The sequence below is a fragment of the Coturnix japonica genome, chromosome 1 (genome assembly GCF_001577835.2).
Source record: "Coturnix japonica isolate 7356 chromosome 1, Coturnix japonica 2.1, whole genome shotgun sequence".
NCBI classification, from domain to species: Eukaryota; Metazoa; Chordata; class Aves; order Galliformes; family Phasianidae; genus Coturnix; species Coturnix japonica.
In genome coordinates this window covers 152,814,042-152,840,090 of record NC_029516.1, presented here as the reverse complement: position 1 = coordinate 152,840,090, position 26,049 = coordinate 152,814,042, and the positions used below count along the sequence as shown (strand labels likewise).

The window sequence follows — 26,049 nt, the reverse complement described above, 5'->3', positions numbered from 1 at the left end:
AAGGTTATTTTTTGAGAATTGTTATTCCTTTCTCTGTTCCTTCTATGCTACAAACAAGGGAATTTTCATCTGTCAAGTAATGGGTTTCTGAAGGACACAGTAGGCCACTGTAGATTCAGCTTTATGATGACAAGTATCTCATTTATTAATGGAACTGTAGATTCTCATGCAGATTTTTCAGCAGTTTTTCTCTCTTTTAAATATGTTGAGCCATGCTTTTGAGAACTTTTTTCAGTAGAAGCTGTAATGTGATTGGCCTCTACAGCTTCAGCCAGACTTACTAAACGGGGGCCAAACTTACACATGGGGGCCAACAAAGCCTGGAAGGTGCAGCTGTCAACTATTCCTCTGCATCTCTGGAAAAAATTCCAATAATGAGAATGGTTGCAGGATAAGATCTATAAGATGAAGCAGTATTTAACTGGAGACCACTGAATATAGAAAGAACTGTTAAGTGGGAAGTGCAGTTTTATGGTTCAGATTAAATAGATTGAGATTATATGCTTTATATAAAAACGGACACTAATCTCGTGCTAATGAGTGTGTACAGTGTGTGTGGTACTGAGAGGTTTGAGGTGAATGATCAATATTATTGTGCAGTCTTCAGGTTGCACAGGCTGCAGCAGAAGTTAAGTTAGTTTAACTTGTCCATTTAAAAGTGGACATCTTGTTGGTTTGTGATTATAATGAGAGTGATTTTCTTTCCAGAAGACTTGTCTTCCTAGCAAAAGTTAGCTCTGATATAGGTGTTTCTGGAGACTCTTGATCAAAACTCTTTTGTTTTTCCCTATTTCCTGTAGAGGGAGACTGAGCAGCTAGCATAGAATAGATGAGCAATTTTGAAGGTGAAATGTAGAGAAATACTGTCTCACCTATACTAGGTCAGTCAAATGTTTTATCTCTAGTTTCACTTTGAATAGCTTTTTGGAGGTGGAATTGTTTTTATTATTTTAAGTCAGGAGTCTCTGATTTCAGATCACTGTTAAGTCCTTCTATAAGCCATATATAATTTTAGGAGTGTGGAGAAGGTGTTGAGTCTCACTGACACAAAATTCTTCCCCCTCTCTTTATATAAGAAGAAAAAAAGGTAACATGTCTGTCTGTGGGTAGAAACAGATGTAGAGTTGGTCCCAGTAGATGAAGACCTGTGTGTACCATTTTGGAGAGCTGTTCACTATTTTGACTTTAGAGAGAATCCCTTGCCCATAACAAAGTACTCCTGAGTAACTTGAAAAGCTTTACAATTAGGAGCTTGCAAATATTAGCCTTTGAAAATTTATCTGGCCAGAAAAGCCATTCAAATATTAAGCACTGCAAAATTCAGAGTAGGTCAATGATTTTTGCATTGTACTGGACCTGAAAGGGATTTTGCATCTCTTAAGAGTTGTTTAATCTGTAATTCTTCCATGTCACTGTGACTTGCTAATAACTGCAACACTTATATAATCAATTGTGTTGGAAGATTTGCTTTTGCTCTTTGCTAAGTCTAAAATACTCTAATTAGATCTGAAAGTGTATGTGATGGCACAAGCATACGATATACCAAAATTGTAATTCTATGTTCCGTGCTATTTGAACTTGTATATTTTTTGCAGCTAAAATTTCATACCCAAGAACTTGTTAATGAGTCAGTCTGGTTTTGAAACATGATTGCAAAGATGTGCTTGTTATATTGATGAACTAGAAAAAGGTAGCTGTTCCTACCAAAGAAATGTGCAAATTATTAGGATGTGTTGGGGAGTTAACTGTGACATAACAGGCCATGAACCTTGTGGTTTGTAGTCTTGCTTTCTTGTTTAGTATCGATACATAAATATATAAACATGTTTTTATGACGGTACCAATTTAGAATGTTGAAGTTCTTAGCCATGACTTCCAAACTGAGTTTGTTTTTCGCTTATGTGGTTTTTCACCTGTCTTGATGTAAAGAGACACTGTCACATGTCTTTTATCTTCTATGATTTCTTTCTTGGAGAGGTAATCTCTTTTAGTGTGAAACAAGATCTGTAAAATACAGCTTCAGGTCGCCTGATTTTTATCACAGTCAGTTTGTTTACTGTTCATTGCATGGGTCCCATCTGAAGATGAACTCCTGTTGACAAGTTTTAAATTAGAATTAAACTATTGCTGTCTCCATAAATCTATTCCGAGTTGTTACTGAAGTGAGAGCTTGAAGATCTGTTGCTTTCAGTTTGATTGATTTATGACAGTGCTGGTTGCCATGCAACAATTAATTTTGCGTTTCATGATAAGACAGGGCAATATTCTCTTTCATATTTAGTTTGTTCTCTGATAGATTAGTTTTCAACTGCTGCTGGGGAGGAAGCACTTGCTAATGCTGTGGTACAGTACAGTGTGAAGGTACATATGTGATGTAAGTTGTAACAATGCCATGAGCACGTCACTGTCAGACATGTATATTTGCAGTTCAGGCCTTTCATAATGGTAGGTACCGGTGCTCCTTAAGCATCTCAGTCCCATCTCCCTTCCCCCCTCCACCATTTTTTCTTTAGTTTCAAGAAGTACTGATGCTGAGCATCACTGTGACTGTTTCTGGCTAAAACATTTTTCTTCCCTTTGTTCCTTCTCTCTGAAATCCCCAGGCACTGTGTTGTGCTAGGAAGAAATTGCGTAGCATAAGGTAATGAGTCTTCAGGACTGTTTTGTCATGCTCCTGTTTCCTAATGGTTAGATTTGGAGTTCAGTGGAGGTATAAACTAGTCTTGTGAAGAAAAGAACATGCCGTTCATAATGTTTTGGGGTTGTTTTTTTTATGGAGGAGTAGCTCTTACATTTGTTTATTTGTTTTATGGTCTTGAAGGAAAGAGAATTAAATTTGCATAATCTTAACATGTGCTTCCATTCACTGTAGGTGTGGAAGAAAATATTCAAGAAGTAGTTGGGCATATCACAGAAGGCGTTTGCAGGCCTCTAAAGGTATTGTATCTTATTTTTCTTAGTACTCTAAATATATTGAAACAAAATCCGCTATTCTTTCTCAGAACATTTCTACAGTGTGTTGTCATTGTTCCTTGGTTAACACTAGATTCTCAACTTTGAAAATTATAATGCCTTTCAAAATTAAGGGTTCTATGGTTTGTGGGAATGTCATTAGTAGTCGAATTAGAAGTATTCATGCAGTGAGAGGTTCTAGGATACTAAATCTGTATCTTGATCTGTAGTAATATATCCGTGTCCAAATATCCTAATATGCAACACTGAAAATGGATATATGTATATATACTTCTGTACATGCTTGTGAATTGGAGATTAAAATACAGCTGAATGTTGAAATTAATGTTGTGCACTGAGCTTTGCAAGTAAGAGACAAAAATTATTCTTCATTTTTGGTCTCAAACATGGATGCAAAGGGAGCATAATCTTAGTTGCTTATCTCTGCGGCTGGCTCTGTCAAGAAGGCATTGCTGCACATTGTGCTCTGCTGAACAGCAGACAAATAACTTGGAGATTGGATGGTGGTCTGTTTGTAGCCCTTTCACACATAGGCACATGGGAGAATAGTGCAGTGATAAGTCACTGACTTTCACTGCTTCATGAGTGCCCAGAGCTTGACCTTGGGACAGCTTTTTATGAGTGAATTGAGACTGTGTGTACCATAGAGACAAGACATCAACTGTCCGAGTGTAAAGAAAGTCAGCACTGTTTTGGTCTGTGTAACCAATATCTCCTGGTTGAGATAAACAGTCAACATAGCTGCTTGTTAGTTATAAAAATATCTAGTTACATACTGGTGGCAGATATGTGATATCTCCTTTAAGTAAAGGAGAGATTAATTCAGGCAAAATATTGTCTTTTGGGAAAAATACCTAATGTTTTGAGTATTCCAAATTGCTGCATGAAGCTAAAGATCAGTAGTTATAGTTCAGGGATTCTGTAGCTACTCTTGTTCAGTGCTGAGGAGAATTCCAGTATGTACTGGTATTAATCCATAAAATGATCTCAGTATTTTGAAATTTTCAGTAACAAGTTGCAGCAAAAACCTACAGGTGAATATTGGGGGGTTATTTAATTTCATTTTATTTTTTTAAGATTTTTTTTTAAGAAACAGCTGCTTGTTTTCTACCCAGAGACTTGGCAACCCCAGAAATACTTTGGTTCAAGCACAAAATTATAGTTAAGTGAGCATTGTCTCTTGTTGACTCTTTTTTCCCATTTATTTCTTGAAAGTCAGCATCATATTATATGTAAAATGATAGAGGTTGTCTTTTAGAATGTATGACCTGAAGGATGTTTGCTTATTCTGCAGGTTAGGATTGAGCAGGTGATTGTCGCTGAGCCAGGAGCAGTTTTACTGTATAAGATTTCTAATCTTCTCAAGTTCTACCACCATACAATCAGGTATGCAAAACTACAAAGTATGTTAAGGATGTCTTTCATGTTATTGTAAGTATAATGATTAGAATAGCAGAAAGGGTTTTCTTGGCCTTAGTCTTCGTTGTGTACAGCACAGTCATGGAGAAATGTGCGTAATACCAAGCAAATGCCATTTGTCTGTTGTCACTCCTCTATTCGTATGAAGTGTGCTCTGGAATATAGCATTCGTTTGAAAAGTAAAGAAGGAATCTTTTATTACTTCTCTATCTGGATGCCAAGAGTTTGCTTAAAAAGCTACGGGAAGCATCTAAGGTGACAATCAGGAATCCCTTTGAAAAAATGCTGGAATTAAATTCTCTCTAGATACTCAGTTTTGGTTTTTTTTTTTCTTCTCTAAATAGCTGTGTTTCGATACCACTTTTTCTGATTGTGCACTTGCATTTTCCTGTTGAAGTGCATTGCTTTGCTCTGTATCTTGCTGTTCAAGGTTCACCAGTCATCTTTCAGCCTTTTAGGTGTCCCTAAGAACAATGAAACAGGAGAAGAATCAGAATCACTGTTGTTTGTAGATAGTGGCATTTGCAGTGGTTGACACTGGTTAGAAAGAGCAATAGCAGGAAAGTGTTCCTCCATAGCCATGTCCTGAAGTACTGAGAATTTGAGTCACTAGTGCTATGTCTTGAGCTTATGTTCAGTATTCAGGTATTGGACGCAATAGAATAAATGCTTCTTGGGCATCTACTGCTGCATTTAGATGCTGCAAGTGTGATGGCTCTGCAGGTCTCTGGTAGAACACTTAGAGGACTTTTTCTTCCATAATATTGAGGAAAACAATTTTTATTCCTATTCTTATTGTCAAAACAGCTGCAAGATTTTTTGCTGTCATTTTTCTATCTTCAAAGTCTGTTTCCCAGTAGTTACAAAGAAACTGAAAATGCGATGTTAAAATGGAAGGTCTGAGGCAGTCTTACCTGTTGCTTTTTCTCCTGCAAGTGATGTATTGTTTGAAGATCATTAAAGTACCGCCTGTCAGCTGAATAATTTCCACTGTATACAGGAAGTGTGCCTGAATGGTGAAAAGAAAATCCACTTGGACATATAACCCTCTAAATGCAACAAGATTCTGAAGATATCTGACATATTCCGAAGATCAAGCAAAAGGAATTAGCCATTTTTGTAGCTTAGAAATATTTTTACTTTAGACAAAAGTGCTAAACTATAGACTTTTAAGTATAGGTAGACTATACTTAAAAGTGTATAGGTAGACTGTACTTAAAAGTTATATCTGCTTAATGGTATGGTTATCTGTGCTTGTTCTCACAGTCATCTTAATATGTGTATCATGAAAGCCAGTGTGTCTGATCTTCCAATTCCTACATTTTCAGCTTTCAAATTGTATATGAATTGCTTTCTAAAGTATCTGACCTTGCCATGTAGTTAATCTCTATTTTGTTTTCAGTGCTATTGTAGGAAACAGTGCAGCCACACTATTGACAACAATAGAAGAAATGCATTTGTTGAGTAAGAAGATATTCTTTAACAGCTTGAGTCTTCATGCGAGTAAACTGATGGACAAGGTTGGTTTCAAAAGATTTGTTTCATGCAGCTTTCATATTTCCAATCACATGCTTTCATTTCCCTTTTATCTAGCGAGATTATTGGATGAATGGCTGTTTTAGACTTCAGTTTTTCCTGAAATTAATTTATTTTTTCTTGTTTCTTTGTGCTGGCTACAGAATTCCATAAAAAAGCCTGCATGTCTGTGTTTTAATTCTTGTATTACTGTTAGTAAATATGGCTAAAAATAGCATTATTAGCCACGTTTGTTTATAGAGCAGCAGAGCAGTTTACATAGTTGTAAAATCTATGACAAACAGAAAAATTAATTGTGAAATTTCCCTTAGTGCAGTAAAGCAGGGTCAGCTAATTGAGCTAGATAATTTGTATTGAAGCATCATCAGATCAGTAATTAATTACTCATGTGAATAATGCCTTTTTGAGGTTACGCAATAAATCCCAGAATGGCAGTCTGAGTGAAAGGAAAACTTGGCCTTTTCTGTCTTCTATAAAAGCCACAAATATCATTGCTGTTAGAAGCAGAATATACTTTTGTTAACTAGACAACTGTACCAAAGCCAGCACTGCTTCCCTGGTATCTTTTCTTCTCCTACTGTTTGCTTTGAACTTCGTTTCCGTGAACTTCTCATTGTTCAGTACCTGTAACAGTTCTTGTTAAGCTCTCCTTGCTGTATTCATATCAGGTTGCAATTGAGTTTCAGCTTTCTGAGGTCTGAGCAAGGTAAAAACAAACTATTAGACTGCATGTGTAGTCATTATGGGATGCCACTGTAATTCTCTTTAACTTCATAGGACCATTACAGTTGGAAAGGACCAGTATGGTCATATAGCCCAGCCATCAACCCATTGTCCAACTGTTGACCCATCATGTCAATCAATTTGTTGTATTGACAGGAATTTAGTTCCCCTTCCCTCGATTTCCAGTCTGGATGTGACTGGCTGTGGGCACTCCTTTTGTTTTATAAAGGGGTCAGATTTGGGTTTCATGACTTTAAATAATGGTGATTGTACTGCTGCCTTCAATTGCACTTTATTGCAAGTCGTTCAGAATAATGAACTGGCATACCAGCCTACCATGTGCTGTAAGAAGTACTGGCTTTTCTCATAAACACATCTTGTAAATTAAATCTGAAATCGACAATTTTACACTGCATATTTATACTCAAAAAATCTGTCCTCAGGATATGATGGAGGCCAAAGACTTAGAGACCTAAAGGTTGATTAGATGTTTAACATCTGGAATTAATTATGAATCTGTGCTTCAGGAGTTAACAACTAGCTAATGGTACACATGAGAAGAATTCTTACTGTACTGATGTGTAGCTCTTGTAACTGAAAGTTTGGGGCAGTCCTGTGAATCACCTGATGTTATTTTCCTTTGTGAGTGGACTACTGAATTGATAGAATGATGTCCTGTCTCTTTGTGACTAAAAATAGTTTTTCTTCCCCAAAAACAAATGCTAATAGGCTGAATTAAACCCACAGTAACTTTTGTTTTCATGGGATAAAGACCTTACTTTGACATAAATTAAATTATCCTGTTACTTTGTTTACTCTGTTAATACACAGCCAGTTTTTATGCCTTTTTGTATGCCTCCATGACTTTAGCAAAGGAAGCTGCAATCTTGTTGCATATTGAGGAATCTTTAAGTTGCTTTTTGTCATCCCTATCATTTTATATTCATCAGTTCATCAGTTGTTACTAATAACTTAGAAATAAGGAGCAAAAGTTTTGAATAGGGATCAGTTCTGCAGTATGTATTTCGTTTAGAGAGAATATAAGTGTTTTTGTATTTACTATTCATAGCTACTGAATTCCATAAGATTTAGTCATCATTACTGATGAATTTGTTACTTGATATGTTCCTTCAGCCCTGTGCAAATTCTATTGTGCTGTAGCGTGGGGACAATTGTCTAGATTAAACTGATGTGTTATTGTGTCTTGCTGTGGTATGTTTTTCTAGTATCTACAGTTTTATAGTTGATAGACAAGGGTAGTATTTAAGCAAAACTTGCTTTTAAATAGAAATATGTGCAGACTTCTTAGACAAAGCAGGTTTTACTTTGTAGACAAAGCAGGTTTCATGAAGCATGCTAACTCCTCAAGACCCTTTCCTTTGAATGTATTGAAATGACAGGACAGAGATGTGTTTCTGTCCTCATTACCACAGAAAAACTAATTCCCTGGGTTATTGATTATGCTGGGAATAAAAGCGCCTTCAAACTGCCTGGCATTTTGTTTTTGACCCATGTTGGGAAACTGAGATTTCAGGCTGTTCTTTATAGGAGAAAAAAGCAGCTTCGTGTATACATCTATTTTTAAGAAAGAATCCCATATTGCATAAGTATTTCCACAGGCACAAAACTGTATGGAATCTTAAAGGCAGTCTTAGATCAGGATTCTCCCTCTTTGGTTGTCAAATCATCAATGTAGATGATACAGGGAAATCCCTAGTTACTTCAGAGTGCCTGCTGACTTCCTCAGAAGCATTTTCCTATGAACGTATTTTTTAATTACATCAGAAAACCTCAAGCATTTTGGTTATAATCTGAAAATAATGTAGTCAGCAGTTCTCACTACTTCACCTTCTTTGTTCTGAGAATCTCTGTTTATCGTGTTTTCATTCACACTTCTCAGGTGGCTCCGTAGGATCTGAAGCCTATAGAATAGATACATTCATCTTACTGCCTGAATGTAAGTTCATTTTTATCAAAAGAAAGGCAGAACATGAGGAAGTCTCTTTGGCTTCTGTTCTTGAAAGCTGCCCTGAATCCTGGTGACAGTCCTTCCAAAGGTACTTAGTTGTCAAGGTTTAAAGTATCGCTCACAGCTTTGAGATTCTCAGGTTGTCATAGAGCTCGATGCTGGTGTCGTACGGAGTCTGTGCACCCATCAGCTCTCTGTCACACTGAAAGTTAGCGCACCAGCTTTTACTACAAACACTGCATCTCCCTTGCATTGCTTTATGGGCTTTCATCTTTCAGAAGTATTCGGCAGTGCTTTCTAGCTCTGCTAACAAAGTGGCTAGTTTCTGGCTAAGAAGACCTTTGTTGTTCAACCCGAATGGGGTTTTGCTTGTATTAGTGTCCCTAATCTTATTGGTATTTGTTTCTTTATAGCTTTTTTGGACAACTGTGCTAGGGAATGGGTTTGAACCATAGTTCACTCCTTAGTATTTCCTTCAACTGATAAACACTCATAAAACAAATGCTTAGGGATTTAGAGTTCTTTTTGTGTTACTCACTGGATCTAATTAAAAACAACCTGATTCAGATTAACATTTTACTCATGATGATAAATCCAGAAGAAAATACTAAATTGGAACTATCAGAAAACAGAAACTGTGTCAGGGAAACGGGAAGCAAGTGGATGACGGTCCATCTACTGAAGTACTAAAGTAGATGGACTGTCATCTCACATTGGGAGAACTGGTATTTAGAATCACAAGAATCATAGAATCACAAGGTTGGAAAGGACCTATAAGATCATCTAGTGCAACCATCCTCCCTTTACCATACTTACAGAAAGACCCCTAAACCATATCTCCTAGCTCCCTATCCAGATGTGTCTTGAACACTGCCAGTGATGGCGAATCCTCCACCTCCCTGGGCAGGCTATTCCAGTATACTGGTGAGGCATTTTAATCATCCCATTGCACCAGGATGTTTTATTAGAGCAGCTAATTTATAAGAGAATCTTCAAGCACGTCTTTCCTTACTTTCTCATTTTGATAAATGAGAACAATTATTAAATGTTAATTAATGTTAATATTAAATGATAATTTAAAACACCATAATGAATAGAATAAAAGGTATCATAAGGGTACTAAAGTGAGTTAACCTGTCAGGTGCTATCTGAAGAAGATGATTAGTAGAGTAGCCAAAGGAGTTTGTGTTACTCAATGCTCTTCTTTTTATAGAATAGATACATTCATCTTACTGCCTGAATGTAAGTTAATTTTTATCCAAAGAAAGGCAGAACATGAGGAAGTCTTTTTGGCTTCTGTTCTTCTTGAAAGCTGCCCTGAATCCTGGTGATGTATGCAAATTAAATGTTATGTTTCCATAATCTGTTAAGTTTGTCAGTGGAAAAGGTATTAAAACATTGCACTGGAATAACTGTGAACTTCTCCCCCATAATCTGGTTTCCATCAGAATGAAACCTTTTAGTTTTCTGGGAAACCAGCTGTGGGACAGTTGAAACGAGATAGTTTTTTGTTGTGGTCTGAGTGGTGTTGTGGTCTGAAAGAATCCATTTGAAGAGAGCAAAGCTAACAAGAATTTTTTTTGTTATCTGTACTTCCCAGTTAACTGAAGACAGTTGAGAAGAAAAGCATCCCATCCTTTACTTTGGAATCTGTGGTGATCTCTGTAGGTTCCTAACAGGGCTCAGAACTTAGGACAGCTGTTAACTTCATGTGTTTCAGTCTGTGTGTGTCACCTCTTACCCTGTTACTGGACACCACTGAAAAGAGCCTTGGCTCCTTTATTCCTCCAATTAAGTATTTACAGATTTTGATAACATCCCCCTGAGCCACCTCTTCTCAGGACTTCAACAGACCCAGCTCACTCAGCCCCTCCTTGTATGAGGTATTCCAGAGCCTGCATGGTCTTTGTAGGCCTTCATTGGGTTTGCTCCAGTGAGTCCATGTCCTTCTGTGCTGGCAACTACCTAGTTCAGGTAGTGAAGTATATAAGTCATTCTGATAGTGTTACCCACAGTAGGAGATTGTAGGTGTGCATATGAGCTACTAACAATGCTGCTCTCCTGGATGTCTCTATCAATACTTAATAGAATTAACTGAAGTTAATATAAACAAATATTATACAAGATTATTTATTTAGTAATCATCTCCCTCTGAATAGCCCTTCAGAATGTGCTTTTCAGAGCTAAAAAGCTTAAATGAAGCCACAACCTTTTATGCTAAACCTGTTTTCAGAGAACAGATTTCTCTTTTTATGTATTAGAGTTTAAAAAATGAAATTTTCTTTGCATGGATGACTGGGCTAGTTTTGGTGTGACTGAACTGCTAGGTAGAGCTGATGAGAGCCTCGATATTATTGGCATACATTTTGAGAAGTTTTTAGCTAGCTCCTGTCTATCTTGTGTGTGAACCAATTGCTTCACCGGCCGAATTCAGCAAATCGCTTTCCCTCTAACTGGCATCATTGGTAATAATTTTTATAAAACACTTATGCCATCGCTTTTTTAATTTAAATTAGGATGGCAGTTTAGCTTTCAAAAATTAATGTCAGTAACTGTTTTAAAATTTTCTTTTTTAACTGAAAAAAAACAACACGTATAATCATGCAACTATTTAGAATGAATATAGCAGTGCATTAATTTTCCCTGACTTTACTAATAATTCTACCTCTGAAGTAGTCAGGAATTTAAGCTGGCTCAAATACAATTCAAAGATCTTAACCTCTTTCCTTGTAATGTTTTCTTCCCCAGTAATGTTGTCCACTATATTCTAGATAGGAACAAGGAACTTAAAAAGAACAGGTTAAATGAAAGTTGAAGCTAATTTAGAGGCTTCTGGCCATCATCTACTTGAAGGGACAAAAATTCTGTAATTGCGTAAAGAAGCCTGAAATTATCATTGCCATGATCTGTATCTGTATTGAATGTGAAAGCCCTATCAGACTCTGGTCTCAAATTAATGACAAAATATCCCTGAACACGGTCCATTTCAGGTCTGAGAACAGTGTGTTCAGGGCACGATCAATACCCCTAATATAACAAGAATAAACAAGAAGAAAGTCACTCATTGCTGTAAATTTCAGTAGACTTTGCTACTAATCAGCACCGAATAGTAAGTGCTTCTTTCCAAATTGCTGTTACTTCATTGCTAGGAGAGTATCTGTTTAAATTTTTCAACTGTTTATGCTGAACAACAACTGTTCTTTGAATTGACTATATTATCTCTTGGAAAATGAGTGCAGAGAAACACTTCATGTTCAGAAGGATCCAAAAGTGTTCTTGTTTGATCTGTTTTAGCAACAGATATGGAGCATCTTGGCTGTGCCTAGGGGACCATCCAGAGCTACCTTATATTCTTACTGAGCAGAAGTCTTAAGAGATTTGAAGACACAGCCTATTTCTGCTGCAGCTGCACACCTTGAGTGAGACACAGAGACTAGTCCCAGATTAAGCTGAACTTAGTTCTCCCTACATCCTTCTGGAAAGAGATTATGCTGTCAGGTGTTCACTAGCTGTGTTCTTAGGGTCTTCTTACTCCCATGTAGTCTAGACAGGCTTGTGTTTCCCTTTGAATAGGAAAGAGACAGGAAAGAGCAATTGGTATTTACCTGTTAGAGTACGTGAGCTTTAAAATGTTGTAGAATATTAACCTATTTCATGTTCTCCAGCTTTTAATAATCTTCCTCAGAAAGCGTGTTCTTTATGGTTTTAAAATATCTGTGATTCTCATATCTCTCTTACCTTTGAGATAGGTTTCCAATCCAGAACTCACACTATTTTTTTTTCAATTTATATAGGTGTACTTGAGCTTATGTGCAAGTCATTTGTACACTGATAATTTAAGACACAAACTTAAAAGGCATTAAGACTGTTGCAGCTATGTCTGCTGCTGCCTGTGGCAGCACTCTTACCAGCCTCTTAAAGTTCTTCTGCGTGGCGACGTGTAATTTTGCTGTTAGGTGGTTGCATTTGTGCCACCAGGTTTGATGAAGTTTGCTGTAAATGGCATTTATAAGCAAAAAAAAAAAACAAAAAACCGCCAACAAAAACAGATTATCTTGTTCCTTAGGTTGAACTCCCACCTCCTGATCTCGGCCCAAGCTCTGCACTAAATCAGACACTTAATTTGCTACGAGAGGTTCTGGCATCTCACGACTCATCTGTTGTTCCACTGGATGCCCGTCAGGCTGACTTTGTGCAGGTACAAGGGAGCTCTGAGAGAAGTGGGGGGAAAGAAAGTAAATTCAGGTTTGTCTTGGTCCATTAATCTTTTTCTTCTGGTCCTATTTTGGAACCTTCTTCCAAACTCAAGTTTTCAGTGTGAATAAGATGGTGACTAACTAAGTGGATAATTACAGTACAGTATGGAGTGCTACTCTTAGCACAGTGTCTATATTCTGTTATCCAATTACTACTCCATTAAGTAAATACTCCATCAAGATTGCACAATTGCCAATTATCCTATCTGGGTTACTCCTCCTCCTGCTAGGTTAGAATCTGTTCTCAGGTTTTTGTACTTTTCCCATCACTATGGTAGCTGATCTCCTGCTGACAAATCCAGTAGAAAACTGCTTTCACAGTTGGAAACTCTCATTTTCCTTTGTTCTGCTTTGGAGAATAAATACATGATAGAGACAGAATGAGCTTAGAAGCCTCATGTGACATGATTTCCTTCCTCTCCTCCCTCTTTCCTTTGTGTTTTCTATTTTAGGTTCTGTCGTGTGTGTTAGATCCATTGTTACAGATGTGTACTATGTCTGCTAGTAATTTGGGCACAGCTGACATGGCAACCTTCATGGTAAATTCACTTTACATGATGAAGACGACTTTGGCTCTCTTTGAATTCACTGACAAACGTCTGGAAATGTTACAGTTTCAGGTGAGCCATGGTAGCCCAGATGAAAATAAACTCACTACTGTTTTTGTTTTGTTTTGCAGACTATGAGTGGTGATGTGAACATAGTTGTCCTTAAAAATGTTGGGTTTTGATCAGTTCTAAAGGAAATGGGCTCTTATTATAAGCCTTTATTTCAAACATACAAAAAATATTGGGAAAGTTTTATTTTAGTTGCAGATAAACCCATATCAATGAAAACTTTCATTTTCTGAGTCATTCTCATTATTCTAGTTTGCTTGCAAACTTGTGTGAATTGAAGCAAATAGAATTTGAAAGCTGAATTGTGAGCTGGCTGTGTTTCATCCTATGGGGTGTTAGTACAGTATACGTGAGGTCATTACTTCAGTGCTTCTTTTTACCCTTCCGTTCCCATCTGTTCAGTTTCACCTGATGTGGCAGGTTAGTAGTTTGTATTTGGTACCATTTCAAAATGGAAATGTGGTTTATAAATGGTTTGCTTGGGAAAAAACGTAGGCGTTGCCCATTTATAGTAATGCTACATAATAATCTCTGCAGTGCCTCTCAGGAGAGTTTTTGGAGCTTGAAGACTTAGGGGGAAAAAAATAAAAGTATCAACTTCTTATTTGAAAGCATCAGTGAAGATTGGCTGTGAGCCATTTCCCCCTTTCTACTTCTAATTAGAATTTCTAGCATCTTTTAGCTGGGAAACAAACAGAAAACCTCACCAAACTGTCTGGGGCATTTTGAACTTCCATTATCAGAGCTTCACAGTAAATGTTGCAATTGATTTATTCTTAAAAAAAGCAGTCGAACTGAAGGTTATGCATTTAATGCCAATTGCTTTCTTCAAGTGTTCTACGAATACAGAAATAGACTGGAAAAGAAAACCTTTAAGATTATACATAAGTAGATTATCAAAGTGAGGGTAGAATGGCGTATTAAGTAAGAAACGTTTTTCATGGGAAAAAAGAACTCCTGAAGACGGTTAAAATCTCCAAATTGAAATATTAAGATTTCCCCCCTGATTTGTAAAAAGTGCATTTTTCTAAACAGTTTTAGAAAGTAACATGCTTTTAAATATCAAACTTAGAAGTCTTGTGTTTTACTAGAGTTTGATGTATTATGAATTTTAGATTTTCCTTAAGATTAGAAGTGAAATAAATACAGGGACAGTGATCTGTAAAATAGTGTTTAATCACAAATCTTCCCCATTTACTCAAAGGTGATTGCTTTTGCTGTGACTGGATTTATTGGTTAGCTTCTGTAATTAATTGTCTTTTGTTCTTTCAGTCAGCTCATTATAAACACGTGGCTATCAGTACTGAGTTTAGAAGCCTTACTGATTATGGGGGAAATGGTTTCAAGCTCAAGGAGTAGTTTTTGGTCAGATGTAAGGAAAAGTCTTTTATGCTGAGGGTGGCGAGGCACCAGAATAGGTTACCCAGTAATGTGGTTGCTGCCCTGTCCCTTAAGACTTTCAAGGTTGGATCAGGCCATGAGCACCCTGATGTAGCTGTGGTGTCCCTGTTCATTGCAGGAGAGTTGGACTAGATGGCCTTTAAAGATCCCTTCCAACTCTAAAGGTTCTACGACCCTATTCTATATTTTAGCTTCAATTTCTTTTTTCCTTTGAAAGACTGTCATTTTTGTGTAGTTTTTTATTGATAATAGTGCAACAGCTTTATGTTTTTTATAAGTTCTGATATTTTCAATAAGCTGAATGATTTTTATCACATATTTTCAAAGAACTGTAAGAGCTTTCATTTATTTTTATTTTTAGTGCTATTGAATTTACTAATACAAAAAAGTTGGGCTCTTCTGTAAAGAATTATCAATAATTTAGTTACTGGTTTCTCATAGTATAGAAGATGTAAATGGATGCGGTAATTATGCTCTATGTGTTTGTGTTTTTTTGTCTTGTTCATTAATTGTATTCCTTTTCTTATTTGTGTTTCTAGACATTTTAACTCCAGAGGTAGTTTTGTTTTATATTCTCATGCATATTTTCTAAATATCTTATGCTTGAAATTTCAGATTGAAGCTCATTTAGATACACTCATAAATGAACAAGCTTCCTACGTCCTAACCAGAGCTGGTCTGAGTTACATATATAACTCTGTGCAGCAGCACAAACCGGAACAGGTAAGATAATGTACTGGTTGTATTGAGAAGGTAGTGCGTACTGCCAACCAGAACAGCTTTGGCATTTTTCGTTTTGTAAATTAAGTATTGTGTGAATGCAAAAATTCTGTGGATTTTTCATACAGTGCCAGGACTATTAGACTAAGGTACCTTACAGGTACACATTTTCCTCGTGCTGTGTGTTAAGCAAGCTTAGCAGGTTTGGGATGCATCATTCCTTCTGGCTTGTCTGTGCAGATATGTTCTCAGAATAACTGTACAGGTAGCATAATATCCCTCTGAAATCATTAGAGTGGAGCTGGCTCTAAAACACAAGTAGTGAGTTTGTCTACCTCTTCCATACTACATAGGACATATTGGACCTACTGTGCATGTAACATTCACTTTTTCTTTTCCTACTGTGGTATCCATTTCCAGAGTAGATACCTTGCATGCATTAGACAACTACTGCTTTTCTTGGTGCTGTGAAAAAAATGTTAGATGAGCATAATAGTAATTTTAGATGAGTTTAATAGTAGCTTTTTGGCTTTATTCGCTGCTTTACCTATTCTAGAGCCAAGACGATCTGATTCTAAAAGTGAAAACATGGGATTTCTTGGAACAAGTTGAAAACTGACATTTGGGGCTCATGTCCTTTGTTTCTTTTGAACCACTATTCTTATCTGCCAGCTTTTATTATATCCCCTCTCCCCTTTACCTGTGATCTTTTGTGAAGGTGAAGAACAGTGATTACAGAAGAAAGTGGTACCATATTGGAGATTTCTGTTCTTTGTCTAGGCAGTATTATTATATAAAGTGCCCAAACTCAACAGACTATTTTAGAGAACCATTTTAAATGCAGAAATTAGTAACTCAGTTTGATTTCCTATTCATAAGCTTATCTCCTCTTCTAAAACCAATTTCAAATAGACCAGAGCAGATTGTTTAATGGAATGTGGATAGAATTTCCAGTAGTAATTTTCTTTCATATCTGTCCACTGGTTGACTGCAGGGGTGAGATTGTTACAAGATTCGTTAGAGGGTGAGACAGCATGTATGCATTGCAATGCCATGTAAACAGAAAGGTTATTGGGGAGCAGAGCTGAATTCAGCGTTGGCTGGGAACAAATGAAGAGGTGGAGATCTCTGTAATCCGCGAACACCAGGGCCATATGGACAGCTGCCAGTTGAGGTTTTATCCCAGACCTTGCAGAAGATTTTTTCAAGGTTTTATTGTCTAATGGCAAAAAGAGGAGAAAAGAACTTGAAAAAGGATATATGAAAAAGACAGTATTCCAAACTTTTAATCTAAGGGAGTGGTGGAGTACAAATGAACTGTTACCGCATTTGCAGCGCTGGTGTGGTGATTCAGTTTCCAAACATGTAATATCCTGTAGCAGGACTGAGTAACAATTTAGCACTGAACAGACTGTAGAATTTATTATTTCTTGTCTTTTTTTCTAACACTAGAGAGACTTCTCTTTATTATTATTATTTTTCCCCCTTAGGGTCCTCTTTCAAATTTGCCAAGTCTGGATTCCATGTCCCTGAAGGTAGCAATGGTAAGCATTTTCCAGTTTAATTTTGTGGTAGCGTTGCTGTGACCTGGGAAAGCATTCTGTTAATTTGTGTGATGTAGTAGATACTCATCTCACCAGCTACGCTGTTTTAGAGTAGCTGAATTACATGTCTGGGAATATTTTCTTCATTTGTAGTAATTTGACCACTTGAAGTAATAAATTCATAAATAATTTATGAACTGGTAGTATTAGAATATTAGTTTCTAAGTCTTGAGAAGCAGAATTTTACTTATAATAATGTTATCCCATGAGTCATCGTAAATTGCTAAAAGCAAATACTTAGCTCTAATTAGTTTTAATCACCAGAATTTATTTTTTGCTAGAACGCTTTGAAATATAGGTTCTGCTATCATTTATAATTTTAGACCTAAGGCTTTGATTTTATGCAAATAGTTCAGCTAAACTCAGAAGTTAAGTGCTGGGCATATGCCACAGTTATTTCTCTCTTTATATTTGTTTTATATAGTTATATATTTTTTTTAAGCTGGAAGTTAAATTATATTTTAAAACAGATTATCAGCTGATTCTTTGTGTATGTGAAGGCTATTTTGCATAGAGATTGCAATATCGCAGTTCAGTAGGCAATAACATATGATGTGTCACTCTTCTGGCTTAGCCAAGTTTAGCTTTATTCTGAAAGTTTAACCGTAAACAAGTCCTACTCATCCAGCAGTGCACGCACACCCCATGAAAACATCCTCATATAAATCCTGAGATCACACAGGGGCTTGAGTTTGTTGGAAGGGAAAGGCTCTATCTTTTTTGATTCAGGAAATGGGTCATTTTAAGACTGTTGAATCCCTCCTAGTGGTGTCAGTGTAGCCTCTTTTCCTCCATTCCAGTTCTAAACCAGTCAATTCCAAGCTGCTTGGAAGAGCAGAGCACTGGCGCAGAGCACTCAGTGGTTTCAGGACAAGGGAAAATGGTTTTAAGTTGAAAGAGGAAAGATTTAGGTTGGATGTCAGGGGGAAGTTCTTTACTATGAGAGTGGTGAGGTGCTGGCACAGGCTGCCCAGAGAGGCTGTGGATGCCCTGTTCCTGGAGGTGTTCAAGGCCAGGTTGGATGGGGCCCTGGGCAACCTGGTCTAGTGTTAAATGTGGAGGTTGGTGGCCCTGCCTATGGCAGGGGTTGGAGCTTGATGGTCCTTGAGGTCCCTTCTAACCCAGGCTATTCTGTGGTTCTGTGGTTTACTCAGATCAGCATGCATTCTTATCCGTATTCATGCATTTTGCATAAATATATTTAAATATTTAAAATATTTTTTACTTATCGTAGTCTTTTAGACCTGCAAGAAATTTAAGGACTGTGGCTTGGGGACCGTGTTTTTGAATTGAATCTGTATTAATGATTAATGGTTGTAAATAATAGTTTTACTATAGGTCCCTTCCAACCCCTACAATTCTGTGATTCTGTGAGGCACTACAGCTTTTCTAGGCTATTTCTTGATAAGTTTTTTAGGGATAAAGATGCTGCTGATGAGAATTTTCCAACTAGAATTTAACCATCTAATCACAGTTTTCCTTATCGCTTGGAAGAACAGAAGAACATGTCCATTATCTCTCATGGGTTCACCTGTGAGACCTAGCACCATCTTCACTTACACAGTAAATATTAGAAGACATCAGTAACATTCTTAGTGCTTTCTTCGCCAAATTAATAAAATCAAAGCACGTCGGTATTTTCCACTATGTTATTTGGGGGAGAAGTAAACCTGGAAGGAGTTAATGGAGCCTCAAGTAGGTTTCTTGGTCTTGTTTCTCCCAACTTAACTGCTCATTAGCTTATTAAGCAGCAGCTTCTTGGAAAATGTAAGAAAGTAACATGTTGTAACTTGGACAGAATAGATTTCTTTCTGGAGTTTACAGTGCTCCCTTTGCACTGAATAAGGCAGGCTTAATCTTCTTCCATGGTACATGCCTACATGCACTGTCTGCATAGAAATCTTGCATAGATATGGAAGCTACATTTTAATTTTTCTCCCTTCCACCCATACTCAAGAGTCAGCATCTTGACATTTTGGTGACACAGGTGCTGAGATTTGATGCTGTTGTAGACTATTAAGCTCTGCCTTAAATATTTGTATATTATGTTAGCTTCTATCTTAAATGTATAAAAAAAAGAAAATCATATCAAGTAAGAAGATGCCCCTTTAATGTAGCCACCTTTCAGAGATCTGTATTTTTATGTCTTCACATAACAACTTATTTCTGTTGATTTCATATTCTTTTTCGCACCCCTAGGCTCAGTTTGATCGCTATCTATCTGCTCCAGATAGTCTGTTGATGTCCCAGCTGAATTTCCTTCTGAGTGCCACTGTGAAGTAAGTATCTTAACTTTGAATTGGTGTTACGCCTGTATAGTAATCGGAAAGATGAATTTGATTAGGTTTTTGTGGATCGTGATATGAATTCAGGTTATCAGCTCTAATCACATTTGCATTGTACTTCAGGTCAATTTTGCTTTGACTCACCAGTTTTTGAAAAACAGGAATGTGTAATTTTGTAAATTTCTGAAGTACTCGCTCTTCATTTAACAGACGCCATCAAAATGAATTGCACTCATCTGCTCTAAACATGTTATGCTGTGTTGGCTTTTTTTTTGTCATTTTAGCTGTAAGTTGTTTTAGAACTATTTTGTAAGCATTCTGAAGGCAAATGAAATATTTAATTCTCTGCTCAAGATTTCTTTTACCCCCACTGCTCCATTAAGTCTAAAATTATCAAATGTGTTGTCTTTTCCTATTGGGTATTGACATTTTGTGCTATTGGATATTGCTCTAAGGTGACTTTTACATGGATTTCTTTTTTTGTTAGTGATTTTTTTTTCCTTTGAAGTGTAGAAGTGAGGAGTTCATAATTTATCTCTTCTCTTGTTTCATGAATACATTATATAATATGACAAATAAGGGCCTACTGAACCCTAAGGCTAGGGAAAATGCCACGAATTTCTTTCCAATTAAATGCAAAACAGATGAAGACATTTTGTAGTACTTTAATTCAGAGAATTATATGCTGCACTGATCAAAAAGTTTTCTTGACATTATTTTTCACGTTTTTGTCAAGAATGCATGTTACAAGAAGACATGAGAAAGTGTGAATGGCACATCATGTTTTGAGTTAATACTCTAACATTTGAGTTCTCATTTCTGCTACCTGTCCTGCAAATGGGACTGTATTACAACATCTTACGAAGATAGGCTGAGTGAGCTGGGCTTATTCAGCCTGAAGAAGAGAAGGATGCAGGGTGACCTCATTGTGTCCTGCCAGTACCTAAAGGGAGCCTACAAACAAGAGGGGAGTCAACTCTTTACAAGGGTAGATAGTAGCAGGACAAGGGGAAATGGTTTTAAGTTCAACGAGGGAAGATTTAGATTGGATATCGGGAAAGTTCTACACAGAGAGACTGTTATGGTGCTGGAATGGGCTTCCACGAGAGGTTGTGGGTGCCCCATCCCTGGAGGTGTTCAAGGCCAGGTTGGATGGGGCCCTGGGCAGTCTTGGTCTAGTGTTAAATGTGGAGGTTGGTGGCCCTGCATGCAGCAGGGGATTGGAGCTTGGTGATCCTTGAGGTCCCTTCCAACCCAGGCCATTCTATGATTCTATGGTCTTGTAGCTGAAGAAGTGCAATATTGCAAGGGAAAACATTTATTGCTGGCAATGTATTTCTCAAGTTCTTGTCACTCAGAGACTTCCAGTTTCATGCCATACACTCGCTGCATAGCTTGGTGTGGGGGATGTTGGTTCCTATCAGCAGTTTGTTGGGTCCTTCTGCTGGGGACACTTCCTGCAGTTCAACTGTGCAGTACAGATCAAATGAGGCAGCTTGAGCAGCAATGTAAGAGAAGCATTGAAACTTCAGCTTCTAGATGTCAAGCTATTAAACCGGTATCTTAGCTCTTGGTATATATTTTTTTAATGTAGGTCTATTTTAAAATCATAATAACAGTAAATGAATTTTGAAAGCTTCAATTTTTCACTACTAACACAAAAGCAATTTTTTCGAGGTAGACTTTATGCTGCCATAAAGACGTAGGCATGCACTGAAATTGCCTTGACTTAATCATTACTTTCTGTCAGATGAACCAAGATAAACTGGTCATGTGTGCACTCTTCGTCTTACTCCATTTATGAACTTTTTAAACCTCTCCCAGGCACAATTGAAGCACCATTTGTGTTATCTTGCAACAGTGGGCAGCTGAGAGGTGAGTGCGGAGCCCATGTGAGGATGGTTGTTACAGCTGCCACAGCTCAGCTGACAGAAAGGGGTTTATTAGCCACCTGTAACTCAACATTGCAGGTTGGCTTCTGCACAGAATTGAATATAAAAGCATTCAAAAGCACGTGTTTACATATATGGATGCTTGCAGAATCTTTTTCTTACTATTCAGGTTTGGTTCTTTTCTGTAGTAAATAAAGCTGCAGAATTCTGAAGTTTCTCAGAATTCAAGTCAAAGATTTGACTGGTGCTGTCATTTCAATGTCATCATTTTCAAGTTAGTTTTACAGAGATTTGGTGTCAGTTTTGAAGACTTCTTCCTTGAAATCGCGTGATTGTGATTCTTTGTTCCAGTTGTTGAGCTTCAAAACCCTGAAGTCCTTTGATTCTCAAAAGCAGACCACATGCTTTTGATAAGGGACCAGTGCATTAAATACTCACTGGCAGTATAATTTAAGCTTTATGACCATGAAGTGCATTCGCTCCAACATTTGCCAGCGCATAATCTCGTCTTTCAAATTCCTTTGCTCGTTCAAAAAAGTTTCAAGGTATTTATTTCCGTGGCCATTGGTCTTGTAAAGCTCTTTCCATTTGTGTTGGATCACAGGAGCTGAATGCTGGAATAATTATTTTTAGAAAGTGCTGCCATTTCTGTTGGTGATAAAATGGATTGTGTTGTTATGGCAACTGAAATCCTAATGTACTGATTAATGACATTGACATTATTTGATGGAGAGACTCATTTCGTGCTGTTCAGCCCTTTAGAATATTTTAATAAACTCTTTCTTTTAATGTAGTAGTATTTGGTGCAATGCTGTTAGTCCTACACAAGTCCTTTGTGCAGTACTTCCTTAAAAGGTGGTCACGTTACCGTAGCTGAGTGATCCTGAGCTGTGCTCTGAGACAGTTGTTTACCAGGAAACTCTGAATACGCTAAAAGAGCATTTCTGGATCTGCTTTTATGGCAGTAGTCTGTTTTTCAGGTATTCTAATAATCTAATAATTAGACGGTGGGCAGTGGTTGTTGAAAAACAGAATACTTCACATCGGCATAAAATGCAGTATATGTCTCACCTGTTATCTCAGGGTTTCCATTTCTTATTTTATTCTATTTTTTTTTTCCTGAAAATACAAAGTTCTATACACTCGCTATTCAAAATTCTTCTAATTTGCCAGTCTGCACTACCTGTGGTCAGAAGTGGTAAATTCAGCCCTCATTTTAGTGAGTGCCGTTTTGGTGGCTTTATTCCTTTGCTGCCTATCAGTTGCAGCAGGTCTGGGTTCATGGACATTTCCATTTCCTCCATTTCTCCTGATGTCCCATTCGTATGGGTTTGGCTGTAAAATAGTTGTAATTATGTTTTTGTTGGATAAAAATGTACATGTAACTGTAAATACATTACCATGGTGATCAAAGCAGACATTCAGTAGGCAATGTAAAATAAAAATATTTGTCTTCAAAAACCATTAAACTTTCCTGTTAATTTTAGCATGGAATCTTCATGCACTGTTACTCATTCAGATCTGAAAAAATAACAGGATGCAGGCTTTATGGTATTGTTGGGAAAAGGCTGTAGTAATTCTTGATCTCTGACCACTATCACTTTCAGCTCTTCCTCTGACAGATTATGGAGTTGGTGCTGTCAAGATAAAGCAAACAGAAAATGTTATGCTCATAGATGAAAACAGTGTGTATGTTTACAAACGTCAGCGAGAAAGGCCAGGCTGGATGGGGCTGTGAGCAGCCTGGTCTGGAGGGAGGCATCCCTGCCTATAGCAGGGTGTTGGAACTGGATGATCTTAAAGGTCCCTTCCAACGCAAACCATTCTGTGATTCTATGATTTTTTTTTCCTTCTTTTCATGATTGCAGAGATAAAAAATGCAAATTCCTTGTTTATCAAAGTCGTATAGACGAGTCCATGTATGTACAGCGCAGATGGGAAAGCCTTCGTTTGTTGTAAAGCTTTTCAGTTCTCGTATTTGAAGTAAAAGGGCTTTTTAATGTAACCGCCACTGAATTCTAATGTATATTTTTAGTGAATATTGTTAAATCCCTACAGTTTACAAATTCTGTGAATTTATTTTTATTTTTTTTTAGAGAGCAGATAATAAAACAGTCGACAGAACTGGTCTGCAGAGCCTACAGTGAGATATATGCAGCTGTGATGGATCCTTCAAATAAATACAAGGATCCAGAAACGATACTACACAGATCTCCTCACCAAGTTCAGGCACTTCTCTCGTAGTCGTGCTTCACCCAGATTTATCAGAATCCGTAACACTGTCTTGGTTATTTGCATTGAGCTATTTTTCTGTCTTGAATTTTGATGTATAACTATATATTAAAATATGTAGGAATGCGGTTTTCTTTAATCTGCTTGGCAGAAGTGAAGTCTTTCCTGTGTCTTTGAAAACCTTCTGTAGGCCAGAAAAATAGAATATAGATTAAAAATTATTTTAATGTATTCCTGTAATGGAAATGGACCTTGACAATATGCAATCTCTTTGAAAAGAGTAAAGGAGAAAGGTTTTTCCTTGCCTATACGTAATCCTTTCAACTAGATGTTGAATCAGTGTCTCTTATGACCTCACCGATATTTTTATTTGCTCTTTTCTCTGTTCTTTCACTCCATTTCTCAGCCTATCGCCAATATACACTGAGCCTGTTTAATTTTAATGCGGCTGATACAGTTTCAGTGTCTCAAGTCTTTTATAGCTCGTAAATCATTTTGACGTGTTTTGTTTTTTTTTCAAAATCTGTCAATTAAACCTTTGAGTCAAAATCCCTGTGATTTTTGGTATCCATTCTCTTGCATTGCTATTCGGGTGTTTTTTGGTAGGAAAAAAGGAATATTTGAATTGTGTGTGTATGTACATAACCCTAAACTTCATGCTTTAAATTATTTTTCTAATTGTGTTTTACTAGAAGGATTTTGTTTGAGTGAAACTGTTGTGTGGGAGTCCTTATATCAGTTGAAAGTTAAAGTTGGGACCAATAACTCTGTAGGTGAGGAGTGTTATTTGCACAGCGGTATGGCCAATACTTATAGGTGGGTATCAAGGGGGACATAAGCACTCATTCATATTGAATCAGTTGTATTTAAGATGGATGCTTTTAACAATATTAATATTCCCCATACAGAACACATACTTAGTGGCAGCCAAATTCAGCGTATGCTTGCAACAGAGCAGGAAATAGAGAAGAACAGCAGCAATACATTTTAAGTCTCTTGGAAAACTCATGGCATAGATCCGTGTGCTCAGAAATCATCTTCAGTGGTAACACCACACGGAAGTAATATCTCCTTTTCTTAATGGGCATAATTTGTTGGTGTAATATAACAAGATTGGAAAGTGTGTCCCTGGAGTTCTTGGATCAGGAATAAAGAATAAATTTTTCTGTAAATGTGAATGTTGGATTTAATCTGCTTTAGAACTCCAAATCTATAAGAAAAAAAGCTTCTAGATATTTCTTAGGCAAGCTTTAATGAAAAATTATGCTCTTCTACTAGGTAAGGCATTTAAATTACTCAGGTTTGGCATTACTATAGTGCATATTCAGAAGGCTATTCATTGTTTAATAATATTAGGATTGCTCAGTATGCCTGTAATTATTATCTAATATGTGACAATTACATCAGTTGTCAAAAGGTTATAAATTAGCTTGTTAATAGATTAACATACTCTTAAGAATGAATTTTTTCCTCAAATTAAGCTTGACCTCAATCTCCAGTAATCAGTTGGTAGTTTGCATGAGGAGTAGCAAGAAGTTTCCTTCCCATCTTTGAGTCCATGTAGAGACTTATCTGTGTTTTTATCTTCTCTTAATACTGACGCGATAGCTGTAAAAGTTGTAACGCATAAAAGTTAAGGTCAGTCACTAATTTTGGTTTGTGCAATTAAAGTAAATGTCAGAGGGTCACAAATGAGTAAGTAAATCAATAAAAGGCATTCCATTTACTGACTTTGGTCTTCCGTGTTGTTATTTCCTCTGCTTGCCTTCCTAAAGCAGGAAGGAAAAGGTTGTTCCATGTGGACCTGCCATTCCTCGGCAGTTCTCAGACTTCCATTTTATGGATTCCCAGGATTTCCTCACCAGCAGCTGTGGTGCTTCAGTCCTCTCATTGCTCAGCTTAATGGATTGGCCCATTAAGTGTTGCACCGAACAGGATCTCGGTGGGTGGCAGCACTGGAGCCATGTATAGACCAGTTTGTTGAGTGTCAACAGCACATCTGCTCTTGGTCCTTAAACACTTCATACCAAGGGACGTGTCTTCAAAGGGTGACTCCATTAGCAGTATACTTGGAAAATGGTGCAGAAGCACATTTGAAACTGGCTCCAGCAGGCAGTGCTCTCTGCATTCAGTGTTCAGATGACCCAGTTCTGAGAGTAGGTGAGTAAAGGGCTTCTTTATGCATTGTTGCCTTATGCAAAGAGCACTTTTGTGCAAAGCGGGTAAGCTGAGTTCTGGGCCAAAGGAGTTTGGAATCTACATCTCCCTCATTCCTGGAGCGCACCCAAACGCTTCACTTGTGTAGCTCAAAATGGAGCAGCTCTAATTCTGCTCACTTGAATGTAGCAGCAGAAATCAATGCAAGATATGGAAGACATATGACAGAACAAGCAAGGAGGAGTTTATGCTATGCATGTGAGTA

General features: G+C 37.3%; 1 protein-coding gene and 1 long non-coding RNA gene across 2 annotated transcripts in view; one reads left to right on the top strand and one right to left on the bottom strand.

The window, feature by feature from the left end:
- The window catches only part of COG6 (component of oligomeric golgi complex 6), a 31,205-nt gene extending 5,848 nt beyond the window's left edge, over positions 1-25,357 (top strand). The window contains exons 6-14 of the mRNA XM_015851899.1: positions 2,873-2,937; positions 4,268-4,359; positions 5,795-5,912; positions 12,687-12,818; positions 13,329-13,496; positions 15,510-15,617; positions 17,105-17,158; positions 19,418-19,497; positions 23,492-25,357. Of these exons, the coding sequence (XP_015707385.1) occupies positions 2,873-2,937; positions 4,268-4,359; positions 5,795-5,912; positions 12,687-12,818; positions 13,329-13,496; positions 15,510-15,617; positions 17,105-17,158; positions 19,418-19,497; positions 23,492-23,639 (965 nt within the window). The 3' untranslated portion in view covers positions 23,640-25,357. The remainder of the gene's footprint in view (positions 1-2,872; positions 2,938-4,267; positions 4,360-5,794; positions 5,913-12,686; positions 12,819-13,328; positions 13,497-15,509; positions 15,618-17,104; positions 17,159-19,417; positions 19,498-23,491) is intronic.
- LOC107308200 lies at positions 4,668-8,589 on the bottom strand. Its single transcript, XR_001552686.2, has 3 exons — positions 8,500-8,589; positions 6,553-6,625; positions 4,668-5,401 (listed from the first exon to the last, which is right to left on the bottom strand). It is a non-coding gene; the product is annotated as an uncharacterized LOC107308200 (long non-coding RNA).
- Positions 25,358-26,049: the final 692 nt, after the last annotated feature.